At 39.4% G+C, this 21,058-nt stretch overlaps 1 protein-coding gene across 1 annotated transcript in view; it reads right to left on the reverse strand.

The window, feature by feature from the left end:
* Positions 1–21,058, reverse strand: part of NEB (nebulin) — a 225,660-nt gene that overhangs the window by 10,858 nt on the left and 193,744 nt on the right. The window contains exons 126-139 of the mRNA XM_008566372.1: positions 20,202–20,312; positions 19,497–19,601; positions 18,859–18,963; positions 18,468–18,572; positions 16,524–16,634; positions 15,998–16,108; positions 15,260–15,373; positions 14,484–14,588; positions 12,204–12,308; positions 11,039–11,131; positions 7,484–7,576; positions 6,915–7,007; positions 2,175–2,267; positions 445–537 (exon numbers count right to left, since the gene is read on the reverse strand). Coding sequence (XP_008564594.1) covers positions 445–537; positions 2,175–2,267; positions 6,915–7,007; positions 7,484–7,576; positions 11,039–11,131; positions 12,204–12,308; positions 14,484–14,588; positions 15,260–15,373; positions 15,998–16,108; positions 16,524–16,634; positions 18,468–18,572; positions 18,859–18,963; positions 19,497–19,601; positions 20,202–20,312 — 1,437 coding nt within the window. The remainder of the gene's footprint in view (positions 1–444; positions 538–2,174; positions 2,268–6,914; positions 7,008–7,483; positions 7,577–11,038; positions 11,132–12,203; positions 12,309–14,483; positions 14,589–15,259; positions 15,374–15,997; positions 16,109–16,523; positions 16,635–18,467; positions 18,573–18,858; positions 18,964–19,496; positions 19,602–20,201; positions 20,313–21,058) is intronic.

The following is a 21,058-nucleotide window of genomic DNA, read 5'->3' on the forward strand; positions in this document are numbered from 1 at the left end:
CCCCAGGTTCTCTTTGTATAGCACCTGCGAGGTACAAAGTGGTACCCAAAAGTCACAAGGATGCAATATTCACTATTAGGTATAATGCAATTGGGGGAGGGGAGGGGAAGCTATGTTTAATCTATTATTATTGGTGAGAACAGCTCTCAAAAAGAAAGCATTTAAAATAGTTAATGAGGGCTGGCCAGTTAGCTCAATTGGTTAGAGCGTGGTGCTGATAATACCAAAATCAAGAGTTTGGATCCCCTTACTGGCCAGCCTCCGAGAAAAAATATAAGCAAAATGAAAATAGATAGTTAACAGCAATGGTAAATGTAGCATGATATCTAGAGGAGATTCAAATATAACTGGCATTTGTTTTCAACCTGGGATGGGTTAGGAGCAGGCCAAACTGCAGGGGTTACTTTGCAAAATTAAAAGCACTTTGGTTTCTCAAGACAATACCGAGCTAATGTTTTCTTGATTGCGTTTGACTCTCTGCATCTCTGGAGTGACAGGGGTTGGGGTGCCTTTCCCCACATTTTCTTTGTACAAAACCTAGCGAGTCCAGTGGATCCAAAAAGAAAAAAAAGAATTACAGTTACCAAAAGAGGAAACAGAACAGATAACTTTTGCTAAGGCTCAGGGTACCAAATCATTTGGGCAATAATGTTAGGTAGAAAGCAGTATGTTTCCAAAGGAAGTTGAATGTAGTTACAGCAAGACACGTTTCCAAAGTAGGACCCTGTCCTGAAATCCTTGCAGACTGTAACAGAGAGCTGCAGTGTTCCCAAAAGGGTTGAGAGGCCACCGTCATTTTATCACTAGTCTGTGAATGTCAAGCCCCTGACAGATCATCTAAACAGGAGTTACAGGCATGGGCTTGAATCACAACAAGCATAGCCGCAGCTTACTGGACCTTTATGCAGCACTTAAAGTCTCACAGGCGTATCAATACAACTGTAGGCCCTCTGACAAAGCAGAGGGTTTTGCCTCCCCATTTTTTCTTCCTATTATCTGTGCTCTGCCTCTTGCTTTAGTTTAATACAACATCAAACTTATCAGTGAAGAAAAATGATTTTGGCAATTGCATCATGATAAATCAATAGGAAATATACTAACACATCATAATAAATCCTTAACCTTGATGTCTCCCAAGTGTCATTCTTGGAAACAGAAGATTTAGGAAATGGCATTCAAGAGGAAGAATTCTGTTAAAGTAGTGGTTCTCAAAGTGGGGTCCCTGGATAGCAGGGTCAGTATCACCTGAGAACTTGTTAGAAATGCAAATTCTCTGGCCCTGTACTAGACCTACAGAATGAGAAACTGGAGGCAAGACCCAGCAATCCAGTTTAACAAACCCTCCAGGTGACTGCAGTGCATGCTGATATTTTAGAAGCACTGAGCTCAAGTATTGGAGAAACCCAAAGACAGTGTAAATGTTGAGGGCCACAAGGGTGTTCACTACTGAAAGCTAAAGTCCCACAAACACCAATCCCCTGGTAACTTATAAACATATTTAATATCATAGAGCAAAAGCTTGCAGGAATTGGTTTGCTGAAATTAGCAGTTAAAGAACATGATAAGACAAAAGAACAACAACAAAAAACCCCTAAAATCGGTAAAACAAAAAGCCATTCTGGTGACACTTTTCTTTTTAATTAACAATGAACTTAAAAACACTACTGGGTCATAAATTTATATTATTATCTTTGAAGGAGAAGATCAGGGCATAATTTTCTCAAGGTCTCTTTGTCCAAATCTGAAAGGATAAATTAGAACCTGAAGTCACCAACACAAAATCACAAGGAAATCACAACTGCAATATTCAAGAAAGAGCCCCATTATACCTGCTATACCACCCAGTCATCCCCATCCCAATTTTCACCAGTATGTAAAACAAAGAGACCTTAAGGGTATGGATAGAGAATAAGTTTTGGGGAGAGATGAGCAAAAGGATGTTTTATAGAAAAATCTGTTACCTCTTGATATTAGAACTTTAAATTATGGATTAAAGCAATCTTGTTATTATGGGGTTAAGGCTAGGAGCAGCCCTTTAGGAAAGAAGGATAAATGTGGTAAAGAAATTCACAAAATTTGAGTTGTCTTTAAAAAGTTGGATTAATATGTATTATTTAAATCGTAGTAGTTTTTTAAGTCATTAAAGAAGTAGTTTATTTTTCTTGCCAAAGTACCGAGCTAATATTTTCTTGATTGTGTTTGACTCTCTCCATCTCTGGAGTGACAGGTAAAGGGGTTCCCTTGCCCATGTTTTCTTTGTATAACACCTGTGCGACAAGAAAGCATCCAGAAAAACAACCATAAGTCACATTTCATTTGTTGTGAGGTTTTAAGGTGAGGTCAACTTTCTTGTTATGAAATAACATTGTGGTCCAAGGAGCCAGGAGTTATAAGCTGACAAGATGCCACACACTACTTTAATGGAAGCCATTATTGGGATGGGCATTCCGCACCCTCTGGGGCAGAGAGGACTGCAGCTGCTGGGGGAAGGCTGTCAGAGTTACCCATGTTACTGCTTTCATTTCTATGAGCATGGCGCCTCCTAAACAATCACATGGGGATATGAGATTGTTAGAACTCAATGTTGTTGTTATCCACACAAACTAAAAGATTCATTATTCTTATTTAAAAAAAATTTTTTAAAATATCAGATGAAGTAAAAAATCAAAGTTAACTGTATTACAGAAGTGAGAAAGTATGTCCTTTTGCTAAGTAAGATACATTAGAAGCAAAGGAAGGGAAGTGGGTTTAAAAAGAAGAATAAATGTTAAGTATCAGTCTAATTCCGAGATTAAGTGGCGTCTTTTTTCCCTTTTCTTTCCAAAAATACCGAGCTAAGGTTCTCTTGATTGTGTTTGACTCTCTGCATCTCAGGAGTGATGGGGATTGGAATTCCTGTCCCCAGGTTTTCTTTGTATAGCACCTGTATAATAAGAAAGCATCCAGAACAAAAAGAGCAATCAATCACTTTCCCCCTCTTTTGGAGCAGTTGGGAGGGGGGGGAGAGGAAGGAGGAAGAGAATGAGTTAGAGGAAGGGAAATACCAGAAGCTTTCAGATTCAACCTGGATGAGCCTAAAGGTATCCTTAAAGCAAAGGAAGGCAGGGAAGAGCAGCAAAAACTAAGAAATATGGAAAAAAAAAATTTTATGTTTGCTGTTTGAACTAATCTCTGCAGCACTGAGCAAAGAAGAGCATCATGAAAGGAAGCAATTAGTATTCCCCAGCTTGTTATCAGGAGAGAAAAAACAGACAAGAGAAAGAAGCAAACCAAGGAAGTTACTTGTGGTTTGAAAATGCTATTAATAAATCACATAAGGATATTTGGGTTCATCAAACATTGTATATATGATGCTACATACACACAACTCTTGTCGACTTTCGAAAGAAGCCAAAGTATTTAATTTTTAGTTTGGGTGAACATACTGGGAGGAATTATTTTTAAGGCACATGGAGAGCAATGGCAAGATGCTAAAAAAAGAAACTTCAAAATATCTGTACAAACACCAGTTGAGACAGAGAAGGTTAGAATAGGAAATGAGGCCAACAGTTGGATCTTCACAGAATAAATTTTTTGAATCTTTATATTTGGATCAAATTTGCCAAAGCAGGATAAATGTGAACGTTTAGATGCTGAGAATGTTACATTTTTAAAAGCTAAAATATAATACTGAACACTTCTTTTTTATTAAGTCAAATGATTATTAATGTTTAACCAAAATGGGGTAACTGATTCACAGGGAATGTAAGCATTAAGTTGGGAACAAGACAGGTCAATTTTTTTTATTGGGATAAATTAATTAGATTTTTAAAATCTAGCCATTAATCTTTTAATAACATTTTTAAAATAGTTAAAGGGATTTTTAAAAATTTTATTTTAAATACCGAACTAAAGTTTTCTTGATTGTGTTTGACTCTCTCCATCTCTGGAGTGATGGGGATCGGAATCCCTTTTCCGAGGTTTTCTTTATACCACACCTGTATGACACAAGAAAGCATCCAGAAAAAACAAGAGCAGTCAAAACAGCCCTTTGGTCTGTCTTTTAGGGAGCCTAGTAAGAAACTACAGACGTCAAGCAGGAAAGACAAATTCACAAAGTCGACCTCTGTTCAGGCACAGATCTGGGTGAGACATGTTTATTATTTCCTCAGCCAAAGTGCCAGTGTATTTGATGTTAATCTTTTTACTCTAACTAACATATAAATGTTTATTTCCTGTGTCAGGAATTAAGGGTGGGAAATATATATATAATTATATAATATATAATTATATAATTATATATAATTTCGTATGAGCACTAAAATGCTCAGTGTACAAAAAATAGAAAAGTTGTCTTTTGAATTAGATTAGCAAATATTTATTTTCCCTACACAGAACATTTGTCCTACAGTATAACAGATATTTAAAACCCCAGACCACATCTATGCAACATGGCAAAGTTGGTCTGTGCTGAGTAAGTTCAGGTTGTAGAGATGGTCAAGTCTAGAAGTCAATGTTTTCATATATGGTATTGTTTATTTCCCAGAGTCTAAAAGCCTATGTACCACTGGACAATTTTGCCTAAATGCAACATGTGTAAAAGTTAACACAAACAGTTACTTTAAAAAACAAAGAGTTTGTTCAGGACCATTAGGATCATTAAGGTTTCAAATAGATACAAACAATAAAACACTCTAATATAGAAGAAAACAATTAAAAAATAATTTTGAAAATTGATCCAAGCATTTCAATAAAAGGAATGATGATAATAGTAAACCCACAGGGAAAACAGTGCATATAACATTCCGACAGACGTATTAACTTACATTGAAAACAAAATTGAAAGGTTGTTAGTGAATAGTAATTGGAAACAAAACAAAAAGACAGTGGGACTGAAGAAAGTTACTGATCTAATTATGTGCAAGTATCAAACTTTTAGAAAATGGGCCGGCCCGTGGCTCACTCGGGAGAGTGCGGTGCTGATAACACCAAGGCCCCGGGTTCGGATCCCATATAGGGATGGCCGGTTAGCTTGCTGCCTGAGCGTGGTGCTGACAACACCAAGCCAAGGGTTAAGATCCCCTTACCGGTCATCTTTAAAAAAAAAAAAAAAAAACTTTTAGAAAATATTTAAACTGACAATCGAAGCATTTTAGATTAACCACCTTTCAAAAAAAAAAAAAAAAAGATCCAGCTAAATTTTCCAGATGACATTTGATTCTCCATCTCAGGCATAAGTGAACTTAGCTAAAATCCTCATTTGGAAGTTTCACGGACTTTTCAGCAACAATGATATTAATGAAAGAGAAAATAACATTAAATACAAACTCAAAAAAAAAAAATCAGAAGGCCTGGATTTCTATTCACAAAATAGCTAGTTTAGGACAAGTATCAAAACAAGATTGCTTTTGGTTTTAATATTGAACGATTTTCTTCCTCAGGACTACTGTTTATCTGGATAGGATCTATGTTAAGGTGGCCCCTGTTCCCAAGCACGAACCACTATTTCTACATGTGGCCTTGTGTCCAGTATTTTTTCTTGTAACTCAAACCCAGAAACAACAGATAAAAAGAGTTCCAAGTAAATATGAGTTTCAGTATTGGTTTTTTGGTTTTTTTTTAACTCAATTAAATTCAAAAGTCCCAGCAGTCACCTAAAAGTGAAAAGGAAAGGAGAGGAACCAATTAAAAGATTTAAGGGACTGTTACAGAAAGTATAAAACATTAGCATCAAATGGTGAGTATAAGATCTGGAAAATGGTAGAATTTGGTTGGTGAGATTTAAAAAAATAATAATTTGTTAAATTGATTATTGTAAAGGGACTAAGTGTGAGAAGTTTTGTTTTACAGAAATTATTATTTTAATATGGGGTTAAAGGAGCTTTCTCCCAAATACCGAGCTAAAGTTTTCTTGATTGCGTTTGACTCGTTCCATCTCAGGAGTCACAGGTATGGGGGTCCCCTTGCTCAAGTTCTCTTTGTACAATATCTGTGTGCACAAAACCGACAATCACATCAGCCTACACCCATCTTTTAGGTAGATGAACCTCAAAAAAGTCTCTAAAAGTATTTTTTGTTTTGTTTTTTTACAATGAAGTTAAATAGGCCTAAATAATCTTAAGAAATAGAACGACTACAGATCACCTTTGGACATTTGGTCACACACAGTCTGTCTCTGAGTGGCATCAGTATATACACAGCTGCCAGGCAGTGGACAAGGGTGGCTTGGCTTACATAGGCCTTCTCTCAAAGACAGAGGATTAGGCATTATCAAAACATACAATGAGTTTAGGGAACCAAAGGAAAGCGAGAAAGAGAGAGAAAGGTTTGGGGGAATGAAAGAAATATTAATAAATATTAAAAGCTAAATAAATACTAGCTCTCAATGATCCTGAAAATATTCCAAAGAAAAGCTCATTTATATCTTGCAAGATACACAAAAAAAACAGCTGAGACAAGTAAATTTGTATTTCTGAGTTAGTGTGAATTGCTGTGTCTTTGAATGAAAATGTTTAGGAATCACATTCTTTTAAGAAAAGCTGCAGACACAAAGAATACATCAGACAGAGCCATGATAAATACAAATAAGATTCTAATGAACATTGTCCTTTTGAAGAGGTGTTAGGTTTTTACTTCTGACTTGTGTCACACCAGTTAGAAATACCTATTGTTATTAGAGGAGGATTGGAGGGAGGAAACACTGAGTATTACAGGTTTTTAAGGAAAGTGACAAATATCTATGTTTTAGAGAAAGCGCAGTTAAAATTTCACACCAGAACTAAAGTAAATACTAGATTAGATTTGGGTTGAAAACTGAGGTAATATTTGGCATTATTATGTTCATTACATGAATTTAGTAATTTTACATTTGTAATTTGTTATTATTTTAAATAAGAATTAAAGGATTTTTTTTTCTTTTGCCCCCTAGGAAATACCGAGCTAAAGTTCTCTTGATTGCGTTTGACTCTCTCCATCTCTGGAGTGACAGGTGTTGGGGTTCCTTTCCCCAAATTTTCTTTGTACAAAACCTGTGAGATACAAGAAAGTACCCAGAAGACATTCAAAACAAGCACAAAGATTTAGGAACGGAGGACATCTGGGGTAAGGGGTGCGTGTGAGGAGGGCGTATTTTAGTAAGTAATATTTAGTAAAGATAATGCTATCACTTCACATTTTAAGGATGATCTCTACTATGCTAATTCCAGGTAAGAAAAAGTACAACAGGAAGCATCAAGTTACAGGATATGAGTATAATGATGAAGAATCTTGTGTTAATTCTATTTACAGTATTTCAGATTCACACTAGTCAGTTGCTGAAAATGTTAAAGTACAATCAGAAAAATGAGTCATTTTGTATTAAGTCGAGATGGTTTTGGTCAGGTAATGATACACACACACAGACACACAAAACTGTTAAGATGTTACTTTTGAAAAAAGGATGATGGGTTATTTTGGTAAATCTTTTCATGGGAAAGAGTTTCTTATTTGATATATTTGTAAATACCGAGCTAAAGTTCTCTTGATTGCGTTTGACTCTCTCAATCTCTGGAGTGACAGTGGTTGGAATGCCTGTTCCCAAGTTTTCTTTGTACATAACCTGTAGAAAATAATTAGAATACCCCAAAAGGTAAAATGAACATGAATCCTTCAGATTGCAGCTACACGTAGGCTATTTGGTGACAACTCATGAAAACAATCTAGCTTTCAAATATAACACTCAAGGAATAGGAGGAAAAGAAATTTCATAAATATTTACGTTTTCTTTCTCTCTTCAAAAGTAGTAATTTTACTACCTTGAAACTGGATACTAAATTATGCATTTTTTTCCCCTTTTTTTGAGGGTCCAGGTTTACTCTCTGGGGTAAGGAGAAGGGGTTATGCATTTTCTATAACCAACACTCAGTATGTTCCTAAAATGCATTAATAGTAATACATTTACAAATAAGAAAAGTCTATTTCATTGCATCTAAGTGTGCCTTGAAAATAGTAGGTATGCAGTAGATTTGTACTTAATAAATAGATGGCTTGGTTTTAAATTTTCTAATCATATGATAAAACAGAAAATTCTCGGGCCGGCCCCGTGGCTCACTCGGGAGAGTGCAGTGCTGATAGCGCCTAGGCCACGGGTTCGGATCCTGTATAGGGATGGCGGGTATGCTCACTGCTGAGCGTGGTGCCGACGACGCCAAGCCAAGGGTGATGATCCACTTACCGGTAAAAAAAAAATAAAACAAAATTCTCAACAAGCCTGAAGGAATGTTATTTTCTAATGAAAATTCCTAGCAGGCTCCTAGTCTGTAGGTATCCTTGATATGCGGAGACCATCTGTTTATTTTTCAGGAAGAGTATCTTTCTCTGAAATTCTTACTGATTGCTGGATCAAGTAAACTAGTGTTTTTTGAGCAGAGAAGTCCATTTTTTTGAGGGGCAATATCAAAGGATACAGTCTTTTTTTTTTGTCTTTTTTCGTGTCTGGCAACGGATCGCAACCCTCAGTGTCGCGCCTGTACCGGACCGGGACCGGCAATGGGATCGCAACCCTCGGTGCTGCGCCCGCACCTCGCTCAGCCAGTGAGCAGGAACCGGTCTGTATGTGGGATCCGAACCCTCGGCAGGAGCGCCGCTGTGCTCTCAAGCGGCGCACTGTAGCAGTGCGCCACCGGGCCGGCCCCAAGGATACAGTCTTTTTAATGAAAGGACTAAGCAACCTCCACTTTCTTAGCTGTTGACTCCTTCCCTCCTAATGTAAAGAATTTACAGCCTAAAGGAATGAATGAATTCTTTTTAAATGGATGGGTTCGATGGTGTACTTAGTGCATGGGGTGGGGAGCAACACCAAAAACCTTGGGGATATGTCATGGATTAATTCCTAAAATCAGTGACAAGCTGGCAGCATAGCTTTGTTTCACTAGGAAATGTAGGAGTCTTTGAAAATCTACTGTCTTGGTAACAAAGTTGTGTTTTCCCTTTACCCAGCAAGGCAGCTGAACTGATCATGTGGACAACAGAACAAAACAAAATAAGAGAAAAGCAAAAAGTTGCAATCCAAAGTGGCAACAAGCCATGAGATCCTGTATAGGGATGGCGGGTATGCTCACTGCTGAGCGTGGTGCCGACGACGCCAAGCCAAGGGTGACGATCCACTTACCGGTAAAAAAAAAATAAAACAAAATTCTCAACAAGCCTGAAGGAATGTTATTTTCTAATGAAAATTCCTAGCAGGCTCCTAGTCTGTAGGTATCCTTGATATGCGGAGACCATCTGTTTATTTTTCAGGAAGAGTATCTTTCTCTGAAATTCTTACTGATTGCTGGATCAAGTAAACTAGTGTTTTTTGAGCAGAGAAGTCCATTTTTTTGAGGGGCAATATCAAAGGATACAGTCTTTTTTTTTTGTCTTTTTTCGTGTCTGGCAACGGATCGCAACCCTCAGTGTCGCGCCTGTACCGGACCGGGACCGGCAATGGGATCGCAACCCTCGGTGCTGCGCCCGCACCTCGCTCAGCCAGTGAGCAGGAACCGGTCTGTATGTGGGATCCGAACCCTCGGCAGGAGCGCCGCTGTGCTCTCAAGCGGCGCACTATAGCAGTGCGCCACCGGGCCGGCCCCAAGGATACAGTCTTTTTAATGAAAGGACTAAGCAACCTCCACTTTCTTAGCTGTTGACTCCTTCCCTCCTAATGTAAAGAATTTACAAGGATACAGTCTTTTTAATGAAAAGACTAAGCAACCTCCACTTTCTTAGCTGTTGACTCCTTCCCTCCTAATGTAAAGAATTTACAGCCTAAAGGAATGAATGAATTCTTTTTAAATGGATGGGTTCGATGGTGTACTTAGTGCATGGGGTGGGGAGCAACACCAAAAACCTTGGGGATATGTCATGGATTAATTCCTAAAATCAGTGACAAGCTGGCAGCATAGCTTTGTTTCACTAGGAAATGTAGGAGTCTTTGAAAATCTACTGTCTTGGTAACAAAGTTGTGTTTTCCCTTTACCCAGCAAGGCAGCTGAACTGATCATGTGGACAACAGAACAAAACAAAATAAGAGAAAAGCAAAAAGTTGCAATCCAAAGTGGCAACAAGCCATGGGCTAGTTTTCTCTGATTAGTCGACACAAAACTCTAGATGAAGTTTGTACCACAAGGAAACCAGAGCATAAGGAGAGAGCAAAAAAAGAATGAGATCGAAATAATACAAACTAGCTGCAAGAGAAATACCATGTACCTTCTAATGGAAATCAGATGAGAGTTCAGTCATCCAGTCACCAGGGGAATCTCTCCCCACCTTTTATTGGCCATAAACTATTCCTCAAACTTCACATAGTCTCTTGCTGGTAACCAGCAACTGCTTAGAATCTGCTTATGGATGGGAAAGGGGGTGCAGGGTGCAGAGGCGGGGCTTGCTTGACAGAGGTCAGGAGAAACATGCTAACCTTCTATCTCAGGTGTGGGGGACATCCTCCCCCACCCACCCACACTGTGCACAGGTGCCTGAAATTCCTGTTACAGAACAGGTTTAATAAATAATATACAATGTGGGTAGACGACAGCCAGCACCTTAACCATGTATTGCATTTACAAGACAGAGAGAGCAGAAAACACAGGGCAAGAAATCTTGAGAGGGTCAGAAGAAGGCTGCAGAGATTTCATAGGTCTACCTAGGGTCTTCCTGGACACTGGGGAATCCTATCATTCATATATCTATGCAATACAAAATTATCTTATATTACTTTTATGTTTATATGTATGTACGTTTGGTTAAATAACTTGAGATCATCCCAATAACCCATTACTACTGTCAGAATATTTTACTTTGGAAACTGAAGGCATGATGATCACTTAAGAAGCCAAGTCCCTTCTGCTCCTTGATTATGTGAAGACAGAGGTTTCTTATCTACTTTTCCAAACTGCCGTGCCCCCCTCAGGATCGAGGGAGAATTCACAACATCTCTAAGGTATGGGAAGCCCTTGGTAGGAGGAAGAAGGAATGAGGTAGAGCTAGGGTAGCGATCGGGAGGTGGACAGTCACACAAGCACATGCTGAGAGTATGGGCCACTACCGAGCTAATGTGCTTCTGCGTCTCCTTGACACGTTTCACTTCAGGCAGGTCGGGGATTGGAGTTCCCTGTCCAATTGCTTCCTTATACTTCACCTGCCGATATAAACATGGGAAAAGAAAGGTATTACTACATGCCGGACAGCTGTTCTTCCTAACACATACGTGTGTCTGATTAGCAACCCACAATTTCTACAGTCACAATTTAAACAACACAAGCCCTATACTTAGTGTGAAGGGGACCACATGCTAATATTGGGTCAGAGGAGAACAATTCCGAGGACAGGGACACTTGGTCTCCTCATCTCTGGGGGCAAGGTTGGGGTACCTATTTAGACCATAGCCCCTTAGCTTTCCTGCATACCCCAGTGTTTTTTTTTTTTTTTTGTCTTTTTCCGTGTCCGGCAACGGATCGCAACCACTCATGGAAGATGGTGATAGTTCATATTCAGTGATGGGAAGCCACTGATGGGCTCTGGACATACTACCCCAAAATATGGCACTTCAGCATTTGAGAAAACAGCAGAAGTAGGAGGGTCTCTCTGACTTTCTCCCACTGTTTTCCCCTCAAACAGGCAGTCAAAGAACTCTCTGACCTTCTACAGTAGATCATAAGACCCTCATTCCAGAGGGGTCTTCCCTGTACCCCAAGGGAGCTTAAGACATAGAGATGCCAAGAAGAATCTGAACACCCAGGCCTTTCTAAATTCTCCCAGTTGACTACATTAGCTCATACCCTCTTTGTCTAGTCGTACTTCATGACTGTCCATAAAAATACACAGATCTCCTTGTTTCTTTGGGTCTTCATTTCTGAAGGCTCCCATGTCATGTAGAACTTATTTAATATAATTTATATTTTTCTCTTGTTAATCTGTCTTTTGTTATAGGGGTGCCGACCAAGAACCTTGTGATGGGTGAGGAAAAGATAATACTTTTCTCCCCTACACCATCAACAAAGTATCAGATGGGTCTTTCATGCTGTGATTTGGGGATTGAAATGTAAGGCGAGCTCAGAGAAAAATCGACATACATTTCCGGGGGCGTGGATGGAGCTGCGGAGCTCAATAGTCCCATTGCAGGGGTGGGCTACCCGAGCGTGTGCCTGGAGACATCCTCCTCAGCCTGCCCAGGTCCCTGTGGGCTGTGTCTGAAAGTCAATAAAACTTACAAGGCTGAAGTTCTTTTGGTTCTCCCGGACTCTCTGCATCTCTGGGGTGTCCAAAACGGTCTCATAATATGACATGGATTTCTCGGCATCTTCCTTGTACTTTTTCTGGGAATAGATTCCAAGAAATAAGGAGGGTAAACACCACAGGGATTTGGGCCAATGGGACCTAAAATAGCTCTTCTGGCTCAGCAGAGGAGAAGTCCTTTGTATTTTCCTGACTGCCAAGGATGTTGGGAGTTAGAAAGCAGAGCCCTCTTGGTCAGTGAGCACCACGCCTCCTTTTGCCAGGACTGAGCCTGGCATTTAATAAGACCCACTGTCATGGCAGAGCTGGCAGAGAAGGGCCCATGCTGGCTGGCCCACATGAAGGGGACCATTCAACCGGGAGGCAGAGAGAAGCAGGAGGATTAAGAGCTGAGAACGCGGCCTCCTGAAAGCCGGCCTTCGCTAGTGAAAAGGATCACTGACCATGAGCAGTGCAGTGGGGCTCCTGGCTGCAGGACTGAGCAGGCCCAAAAGGCGCTTCCAGAAAATGGCTCGGTGCTGCAGAAACCAGCCTAGTAAACAGATAGATCTGGGGCCACCACTGTGGCCAACCCGTCAGCCAAAGACTGCTCTACACCAGCCATTGCTCTTCCTTGGGCTTCCCTGCTCAGCCCCAGCCTTTGGTCAGACAGACTTGTTCACAGGGGGCTGCTCTTCTCCTGGGCACTTCTGCAGTCAGCTCCCTGCTCTCTGCAGCAGAACTCTTCCTCTGCCTTAGAGCCTTGTCTTTCTTTCATCACTTGCCATTATGTCCTTTCACTTTTCTCTACAGCTTTATTTAGCTCCAGTTTCTTCCTCTTTTCTGGGAAGTTCAGGTGTATAGGGATGAGGGAAAGAAACTAGCCATTTTTATAATAGGGACAATGCTATTCTTTCTATCTATCTCTATCTAAATTATATTAAATATGAATTACATTAATAAGTGTTGAAAATTTTAATCTTCCCAAAGACAACAACAAACCAATTTTAGGCAATAAAATATTTTGGCCTAGATTTTGTTCATCTAATGGAAAGCCATTTAGAGCCAAGGTTTGCACACAGCATTTGGAGATATTCTGGGAGGAAAGGACCTGGACTTCCCTGGCATTAAGAAGTGTTCAGTACAGTACCCTGAATTTGTGAGTCAGCTCACACTGCTTGCACTAACCCCCCAGTATGAGGTTTAGAATTATAAAATACAGATGCTCCACTGGAAATTGAAAAGTTTTGTGAAAAACACCAGCACCAATCCATCACTCAAGGGAAAATACCGATCTGAACTGTGGAAGAAGTAACCTGCCTGGCCATATTTTAAACTCTGAGGAACCAGCCAAAGAGAATTCCAGAAGAACACACATGACCAGAGTGAGTCAGGCCTGCATGCTGAAGTTTTCCTTAAAGACTAGCAATGCCAAAAGGCTGAAGTTAATACAACTGGTGGACCTCTCATAGCCCAAAGAATGATGGCCTTCCTGGTTTCCCCAGTGAACACAACATTATAGTCTGGGGCCCATGTAATGTTGGTAATTAAAAACAAGTTAATTATTCTTCTCTGTCACTCCCAAATAAAAGGTTCATTTCTCCCATATGAATATATCTGTTTCCTAATTAAACTACTCTCTAGCAATAATTATATTTTTCATATGTAACTTTATGACATAAAATTGTGTAATGATAATAAAGAGTTTAAATCCATGATTTTCCAACCTGATTGGTCATTAAAAGATCATCTGTGAAGATTAAAAACAAACAGACAAAAACATTTACAGAGCCTACCTCGGATTTGCTAGCTTCAGAATTCCAGGGTGGGAGCAGGGAATCTCCATTCCCAAGTGTTTATAAAACAAAGCTAGGTCAGGTAACTACTGCTTTGGAGCTCACTGATCAGAAGATAAGCAAGAACTGTAATGTGGGGCTACTCAAACAAGTTAGAGATTAATAATCCTAATGTGGGTTGTCTACTATGTTTCTTCTAGATTCGCTCACAAATTATGAGCCTTTACATGTTACAGTATTGATTCATTAATTATCGTTTGCACTGTGTAAGAGTTCTTAGTACCTTAAAATTCCCTCTTATACTGTATTTTAAATCTAACACAGAAACCTCAACTCTGACTCAAACCTGTATCACAGGTGAATCTTTTCTTTTTTATTGGGCAAAATTGTGATTTGAAAGAATCTCCTTAGGTGTTCATGGGAGGACTTGTGTTCTTCATGATTGGGGACTATTAGTGACACTCTGATGAATCTCCTTACCTTACTTGAAAGGTTCTTGACTTGTTGGGCATGAATGATCTCCGGAGTATCAACCACAGAAGTGAAATTGGCTTTTTCCATTTCTGCTGATTGCTTATACTTAATCTGTAAAAGGACAGCCAACAGTGGGACAAGTGTTTACGATGTGCACATCATTTGTTCAATTGCTTTGATTAAGAGGGACTCATTCACTTGACATTCTTCCTATGGTGTTTATAGCTTTATGCTAAAGAGTGAGATTCAGAAAGGAGGTCCTAGCTGTTGAAAGACTTACTATCTAGTTGGGTGTAGGGTGGGGCATGGGTAAGGAGGGAGATAATCAACAGTAAGGCAGAGATTGTTTACATAGAACTGGGAGAATGACAAGTGAGCAAAAGACCCACTCCAATTAGCATTACACAAGGTAGGATGCCTAAAAACTCTGTTTTAAATTTAGACATTGAAAGGAGGGAAAGAAAGGACTCCCCAAATATTCTAAGCAAGGAAATCCAAGAAAGAAGGCCAGGATGTTAGGAGTCTGCCCCAGCTCCAAGCACCTATTTGGTTCTCCAGCCTCTGTCCCTTGTGGCTGTAGACTCACACGGCAGATAGAAGCAAGCCTGGCAAAGGGTCCATGACCCTTTCAATGGAATGGATTCCAGCGGGTGGATGTTCAACAATGCCACTGTATGCATTTGACTGTCACTGACCAACAGGAAAGATGACAGAGGGACAGCATTGTGTCCTTATAATCACAACTACTTTTTAAAAAGATTGACATGGAAAGTAACACTGACCTGACTGGCAATATCAGTAGCATTCCTGGCCCTCAGAAAATCTGGAGTTTCATTGGCCATGGCATTCAGCCCTCTTCCTTTGACTTCCAGCTCCAGGTCTCGCTTATATTCTTTCTATAGTAGCATTAAAAGAAAAAAAAAAGTTAACTTCCACTGCTAGGTAATAAACAAAAAGAGTGAATATAAATCTGCACAACATGCCACCTCAGTTGTCACAGAGAGTGTCTCTTGCTAGTCACCTTCACTGTACCACGTGGTGGGATAGAGTGGGGTCTGCAAAAGCCCACTGTAGGAAACTATTCTACACATGTCCACATGTCAATATGAGTCAATATATGGCCTCCTTATGAATACTTTTAGCATTCTCTGCTTAGAAAACAAAAGTATAAAGTAAATTTTAAATTTGGTTTGGTACAAAAGTAGGATTAAACTTAGGTGCACATCACTCCAGTGTGGCGTTTTTATTTAAACTGAGTGTACTGAGGTTAAATCAAATAATATTAGATTTAAAAACAGATTCTGATACCACCATAGAAACATACTGTTACAATATCCACTCACCAGAAATTGAGATATAATTTATTTAATGCCCAATAATCATGTTGGATATGGAATTTGAAAATCAAAAACTCTCTTTTTATCTCTTCTCTGTTTTTGTTTTGTGTGCATGTGTGCAACTTGGCTAGGTAGGGGAAGATGCTCTATTAATTATGTGCATGCAGTCGGTGGTGGGCCCACCTCATTGAGGATCTGAGTGGCGTTCTTTGCTCTTAGCATGTCAGGTGTATCTTCCATTTCAGTGAGACCCTTTCCACGAATGCTTTCCTCCAGATCTTTCCTGTACTCTTTCTATATCACAAAATGAAAGCAAAAACAAAGAGAAGAAAGGTTGGATTGTTTCTCTTAGGTGAAGAGCCAAGAAACCAAAAAATAAAAAACACTTCCAACTTTTAAACAGCTCACAGTTTAGTAAATAAAGATATGATTAAAGGCATGGACAAGCTTCATCAGTTAATATTAAATATCATATAAAAAACTAGAAATTAATAGAATGCTAAGGTAAGCACATTTTATTAGGTATCCAATTAAAAAATCAGAAGAATTAACGTGGGGAATAAATTAGATGGTAGTACCAAACACATGTGAACCCAGCTTGAAACCCACAGTTAGGTGGTGATGAAAATGGCAGACGGAACACATTGATGAGTGTCATTAGTGCAATTATTTGAATCAAGAGGGAAAGAAAAGACCAAGTGGGCACTACCTCGCTTGCTATTTTGGTTGCATATTTGACATGTAACAAAGCTGGCGTGATCTCCAGGCCAGTCAGGTTTCTGCCTTTAATGGACTCTTCGTAATCTTTCCTATATTCTTTCTAATATGAGTAGGAAGAAAAGACAAGTTAAAAAACATTCTTTGTTGCAATTTATTCTCAATCCTAGGAAGAAAAAAATTACAACATTTTCTTCTTATGTGCCGTCTCAACTCAATCATAGTTCTGCTAATGGTCACATATTCAAAACACGTCTGATTGTTCTGGAAATATTTTGTCTAGAGCAAATGGCCCCAAGGAAGCTCAGAGGCTGAGAAACTCTGATGGGCCCCTCACTCATCTGTCTGACGTTGTGACTGGAGCTGACCCTCTGCCAGAGAGAAGGGTGGACGCCTCATCAAGACTCGGAATCCACTGTCTCTCCTGGAGCCTTCCCACATTGTTTTCAAGATGACAAAAGATTTTGAGAACTAGAAATAAGTGACTCAAGGGGAAAATAAAAATCTCAGAGGAAGGAGAGCCTGAGGGAACTGAATGCAAACTTGGCCTTTTTCATTATCATGATTTATTTTTTTTTTCCTTTTTGTCTTTTTTGTGACCGGCAACGGATTGCAACCCTCAGTGTCGTGCCCGTACCGGACCGGGACCAGCAACGGGATCGCACCCCTCGGTGTTGTTCCCGCACCTCGCTCAGCCAGTGAGCAGCCGGTCTGTATGTGGGATCCGAACCCTCGGCGGGAGCGCTGCCGCGCTTCCCAAGCGGCGCACTGTAGCAGTGCACCACTGGGCCGGCCTGACTTATTTTTTTTTTTAATCACTGATAGATCAGGTGAACAAGGCACAGAGAAATCTTGTGGCTTTGTCCACGGTTGACAGAAAGGGCCACCCCGTCATCTTCCTATGCTCCTCTTCCCCTCCAACCCCTGGACTAGGCTGTCTCACAGAGAGACTTGGAATAGATATTGGAACTCCATTTTATAACTTTTTAATTTTAATTGAATTTTAAATTTATAGAAAAGTTGCATGAGTACTACAAGGAACTCCCATAAATCCTTAACTCAGATTCACCAATTGTTTGAAACTATTTTCTACTTTGATGATCTAGCTTTCTATATACCAGAAAGCTCCAAAAACCACTACTTTTATTAAAAACAATTTATTTTTATAGTTGAAGATATGCCCCATGGAGGAGAGGCAAACACAAATTCTAGATAAGCCTGTTTCCCAATGAAAAGAGACTTTCTAAGATTCAAAATAAGACTCCATTCTTCACTTTTGGTTAAAAATAAAAAACAATTTTTTAAAAACACTTCTGGTTACAATTCTAGAATAGAAAATATGGCACCTTAAGTTCTGATTTTCTGGGGTCCTGATGAACACCTTGATCACTGAGCCCCTTTTGTTTGGCTTGGGGCATCCTACTAAAAGTAGAGCATCCCAAAGCCAAAGGTGTGTCTGCGTGGAGGGAACTTTTCATTCATCAAAGAAAAAAAATTCAAATTATATTTAGTACTTGCATAATTTGTTCCAGTATCAGGAGTAGTTTGCAGTGTTCTAATTTTATGAAAATGGCCATTGAAATAAAACATATATGGTAAATATCTACTACTGAGAACAATTTTTTGAAACAGCTGAACCATAGGATTTCTGGGATGGAAAATATTCCAGTAATCACATGTTAAAAAGTTCCATCATCTACCACTTTTGGATAACAGGAGACTGGATATATGTATGGGCAGAGCTCATGTCCATTAGCTTGATGGTATCTTTGTTTCATGGTGTCTTTTTTTTTTTTCATTTTTGTGTGTAATTTTTCTTTTTATGACAGTTTTCCTTTTACAGAGAAATTGAGCAGAAAACACAAATAGTTCCCATACTCTCCCCTCTCCCACATACCCAGTTTCTCCTATTGTGGTGTGTCTTTGTAGGACTTACCCCGCTCTGCATCTGCTGCGACTCTTTGGCAGTGATGTATGTTGGTGTTTCAAAGTCCAACATGGGCTTTCCTCGTTCCTTCTCATACTTTTCTTTGTATTTCACCTAGTGATGAAAAGTCTTGTTAGATATCTCTCTTCTGGTCAATTCCTATGCCTATGCAGAGACCAGTTTAAGGATGGTTCTTTTTAATGGATACAGTATGTACAGTTGGGTGGCATCTCATTGCCATTCAGAACAGTTTCCTGTTGTGTTTGCCTGCGTGGGGGGGAATTACCATTACTGTCTGTAAAGCATAACTCCTATCCTGGGGGGAATGCATGATATTTTTTTACATTGTAGATGAATGTGCACGTTGCGGGGGTGGGGAAGTCAGTCTTGATCAACTTACTATGCTCTGTAATTCTGTGGCCTCTTTGAGGTGCAGCTGCTCCAGGTTATCGGGTATAGTGTGGTAGTGGCCTTTGCTCCTCTCATAGTTCTTCTTGTACTGGTACTGGGGGGAGGGGGCAAAAAAGGCACGTTGGCGGGAAAGCTTCAGCATTCCTATTTTTTTCTCTTCAGATAGGACATTTGCACAGCAGCAATTTTTTTGTCAAGACCAAACTGAAATTAGCAAACACTAAATGGGGGCTTAAGAAAAAGTTGTAAAAGATGAAGATCCAACTTCAGTATTTTTAGTTACTGCCAGAAGTAAACACTTAGGTTATATGGCGTTATAAGTGAAGGGTTAAAAGTGAAAGAAACTACTTCAGATGGTAGTTCTATGTCCTTAGAAAGAAGAAAGGGAATGGTTAATTGAAAAAAAGTTTAAATATTCTAAAAATAGAAGCATTTCTACATTCGGAGAGGTGTTATAGTCAGTGGAGATTTGGTAGATTGTGCTGTAATTTGGAAGAATACACTCAAGAGAACAGCTTTGTGATAAATCTAGTGTATCAGTAGCAGAGAGATGCATGTGAGCTCAGAGAAGGAATTTAATTGCAAATGGGTGAAACAGCTGTTTCTAGAAAAAACAGTTAAGCTTACAGAACTGGCCAGTTGGCTTGTGCTCAGGACGTGATTCATTATCAGAGACTCCTTCATGTCAGTTACAGGTTTGTGAAGTTTCTTCAGGTCAGCCTTATATTTAACCTACATGTTAAAGGGGGAAAAAGGAAATCACATAAATATAAAATGGAAAACAGCACTGATGGAAATCAGACTAAGATATCCCATTGTAAAACAAATGCTGGAGATGGTGTTGAAAAACCATATCTTATCCACAGTAGCCCAAAGGTGGAAACAACCCAAATGTTCATCAACAGATGAACAGATAAACCAAACATGGTAAATACATACAATGGAATTTTATTCCACCATAAAAAGGAATGAAGTTCTGATACATGCTACAACATGGACAAACCCTGAAAATATTATGCTAAGTGAAATAAGCCACACACAAAAGGATACATATTGCATCATTCAATTTATATAAAATCTCTAAAATAGGCAAATTCATACAGACTGAGAATAGATTAAAGGTTACCAGGGGGTGGGGAAAGGAGATAATGGGAATTTATTGCCTAATGGTTCTAGAGTTTCTGTCAGGAGTGATGAAAAAGTGTTGGAACCAGATAGTCGTGGTAGTTAGACAACATTGTAAATACAACTAATGCTACTAAATCGTACACTTAAAAATGGTTAAAATGTCAAATATGTGCTATATATTTTACCACAATTAAAAAAACATACCTCACTTGCGAGATTATTAGCATCTTTCATGGTTTTGTAGAGCTGGCTGTCTTTTGGATTGAATTTTGGCGTCTTGCCCTTATCTTTGTCAAAATTTTCTCGGTATTTAACCTAACAGCAAATGCAAACATCTGAATTATTCCTGGACAGTTATTTGGATATAAGGAATGGTGGAAACATAAATGCCAAAGAATATGCATGAAACATAAAGTGATCATATAATTTATTACTCAAACTGGGACATTTCTAAGAGTACGAGGGGGCACTACTTATAATTAATAATTTGTTGAGACAGCACATAATCAAGTATTAAAATCAAGTGATGTAGTATTGGCCTTGCTCATTCACATATTATCCATAGGTATGAAAAATAATCACCTCTTTCTAATCCAAAAGAGAAATAAGTGGAAAAGGCTTCAGGCTAAATTCAGAGAAGTGATCTAATGTGTGTGATTTGGAGCATTTTGCTCTCCTAACTAGCAAAACCAAAAATATTTTAGGTGTACTCTAAGGATTTCAAAGAGGGGTTGTAAATGATCAAGAAGGTTGAGAAGTAAGAAATCTGTTAAATTAAGAGAATTTGTTGTTATTTAAAAATAGTGCTTTGACTCTATCATTTTAAATTTTTAAACTTGGCCAAAAATGGTTTAACTTTTCAGTAGAAAAAGAACAGAGAGGGCCGGCCCGGTGGCACACTGGATAGTGCGCCGCTTGGGAAGCGCGGCGGCGCTCCCGCCCGAGGGTTCGGATCCCACATACGGACCGGTTCCCGCTCACTGGCTGAGCGAGGCGCGGGAGCAACACCGAGGGTTGCGATCCCGTTGCTGGTCCCCGGTCCGGTACGGGGGCAACACTGA

This window comes from Galeopterus variegatus, unplaced genomic scaffold, assembly GCF_000696425.1.
Source record: "Galeopterus variegatus unplaced genomic scaffold, G_variegatus-3.0.2 Scaffold237, whole genome shotgun sequence".
Lineage (NCBI taxonomy): Eukaryota > Metazoa > Chordata > Mammalia > Dermoptera > Cynocephalidae > Galeopterus > Galeopterus variegatus.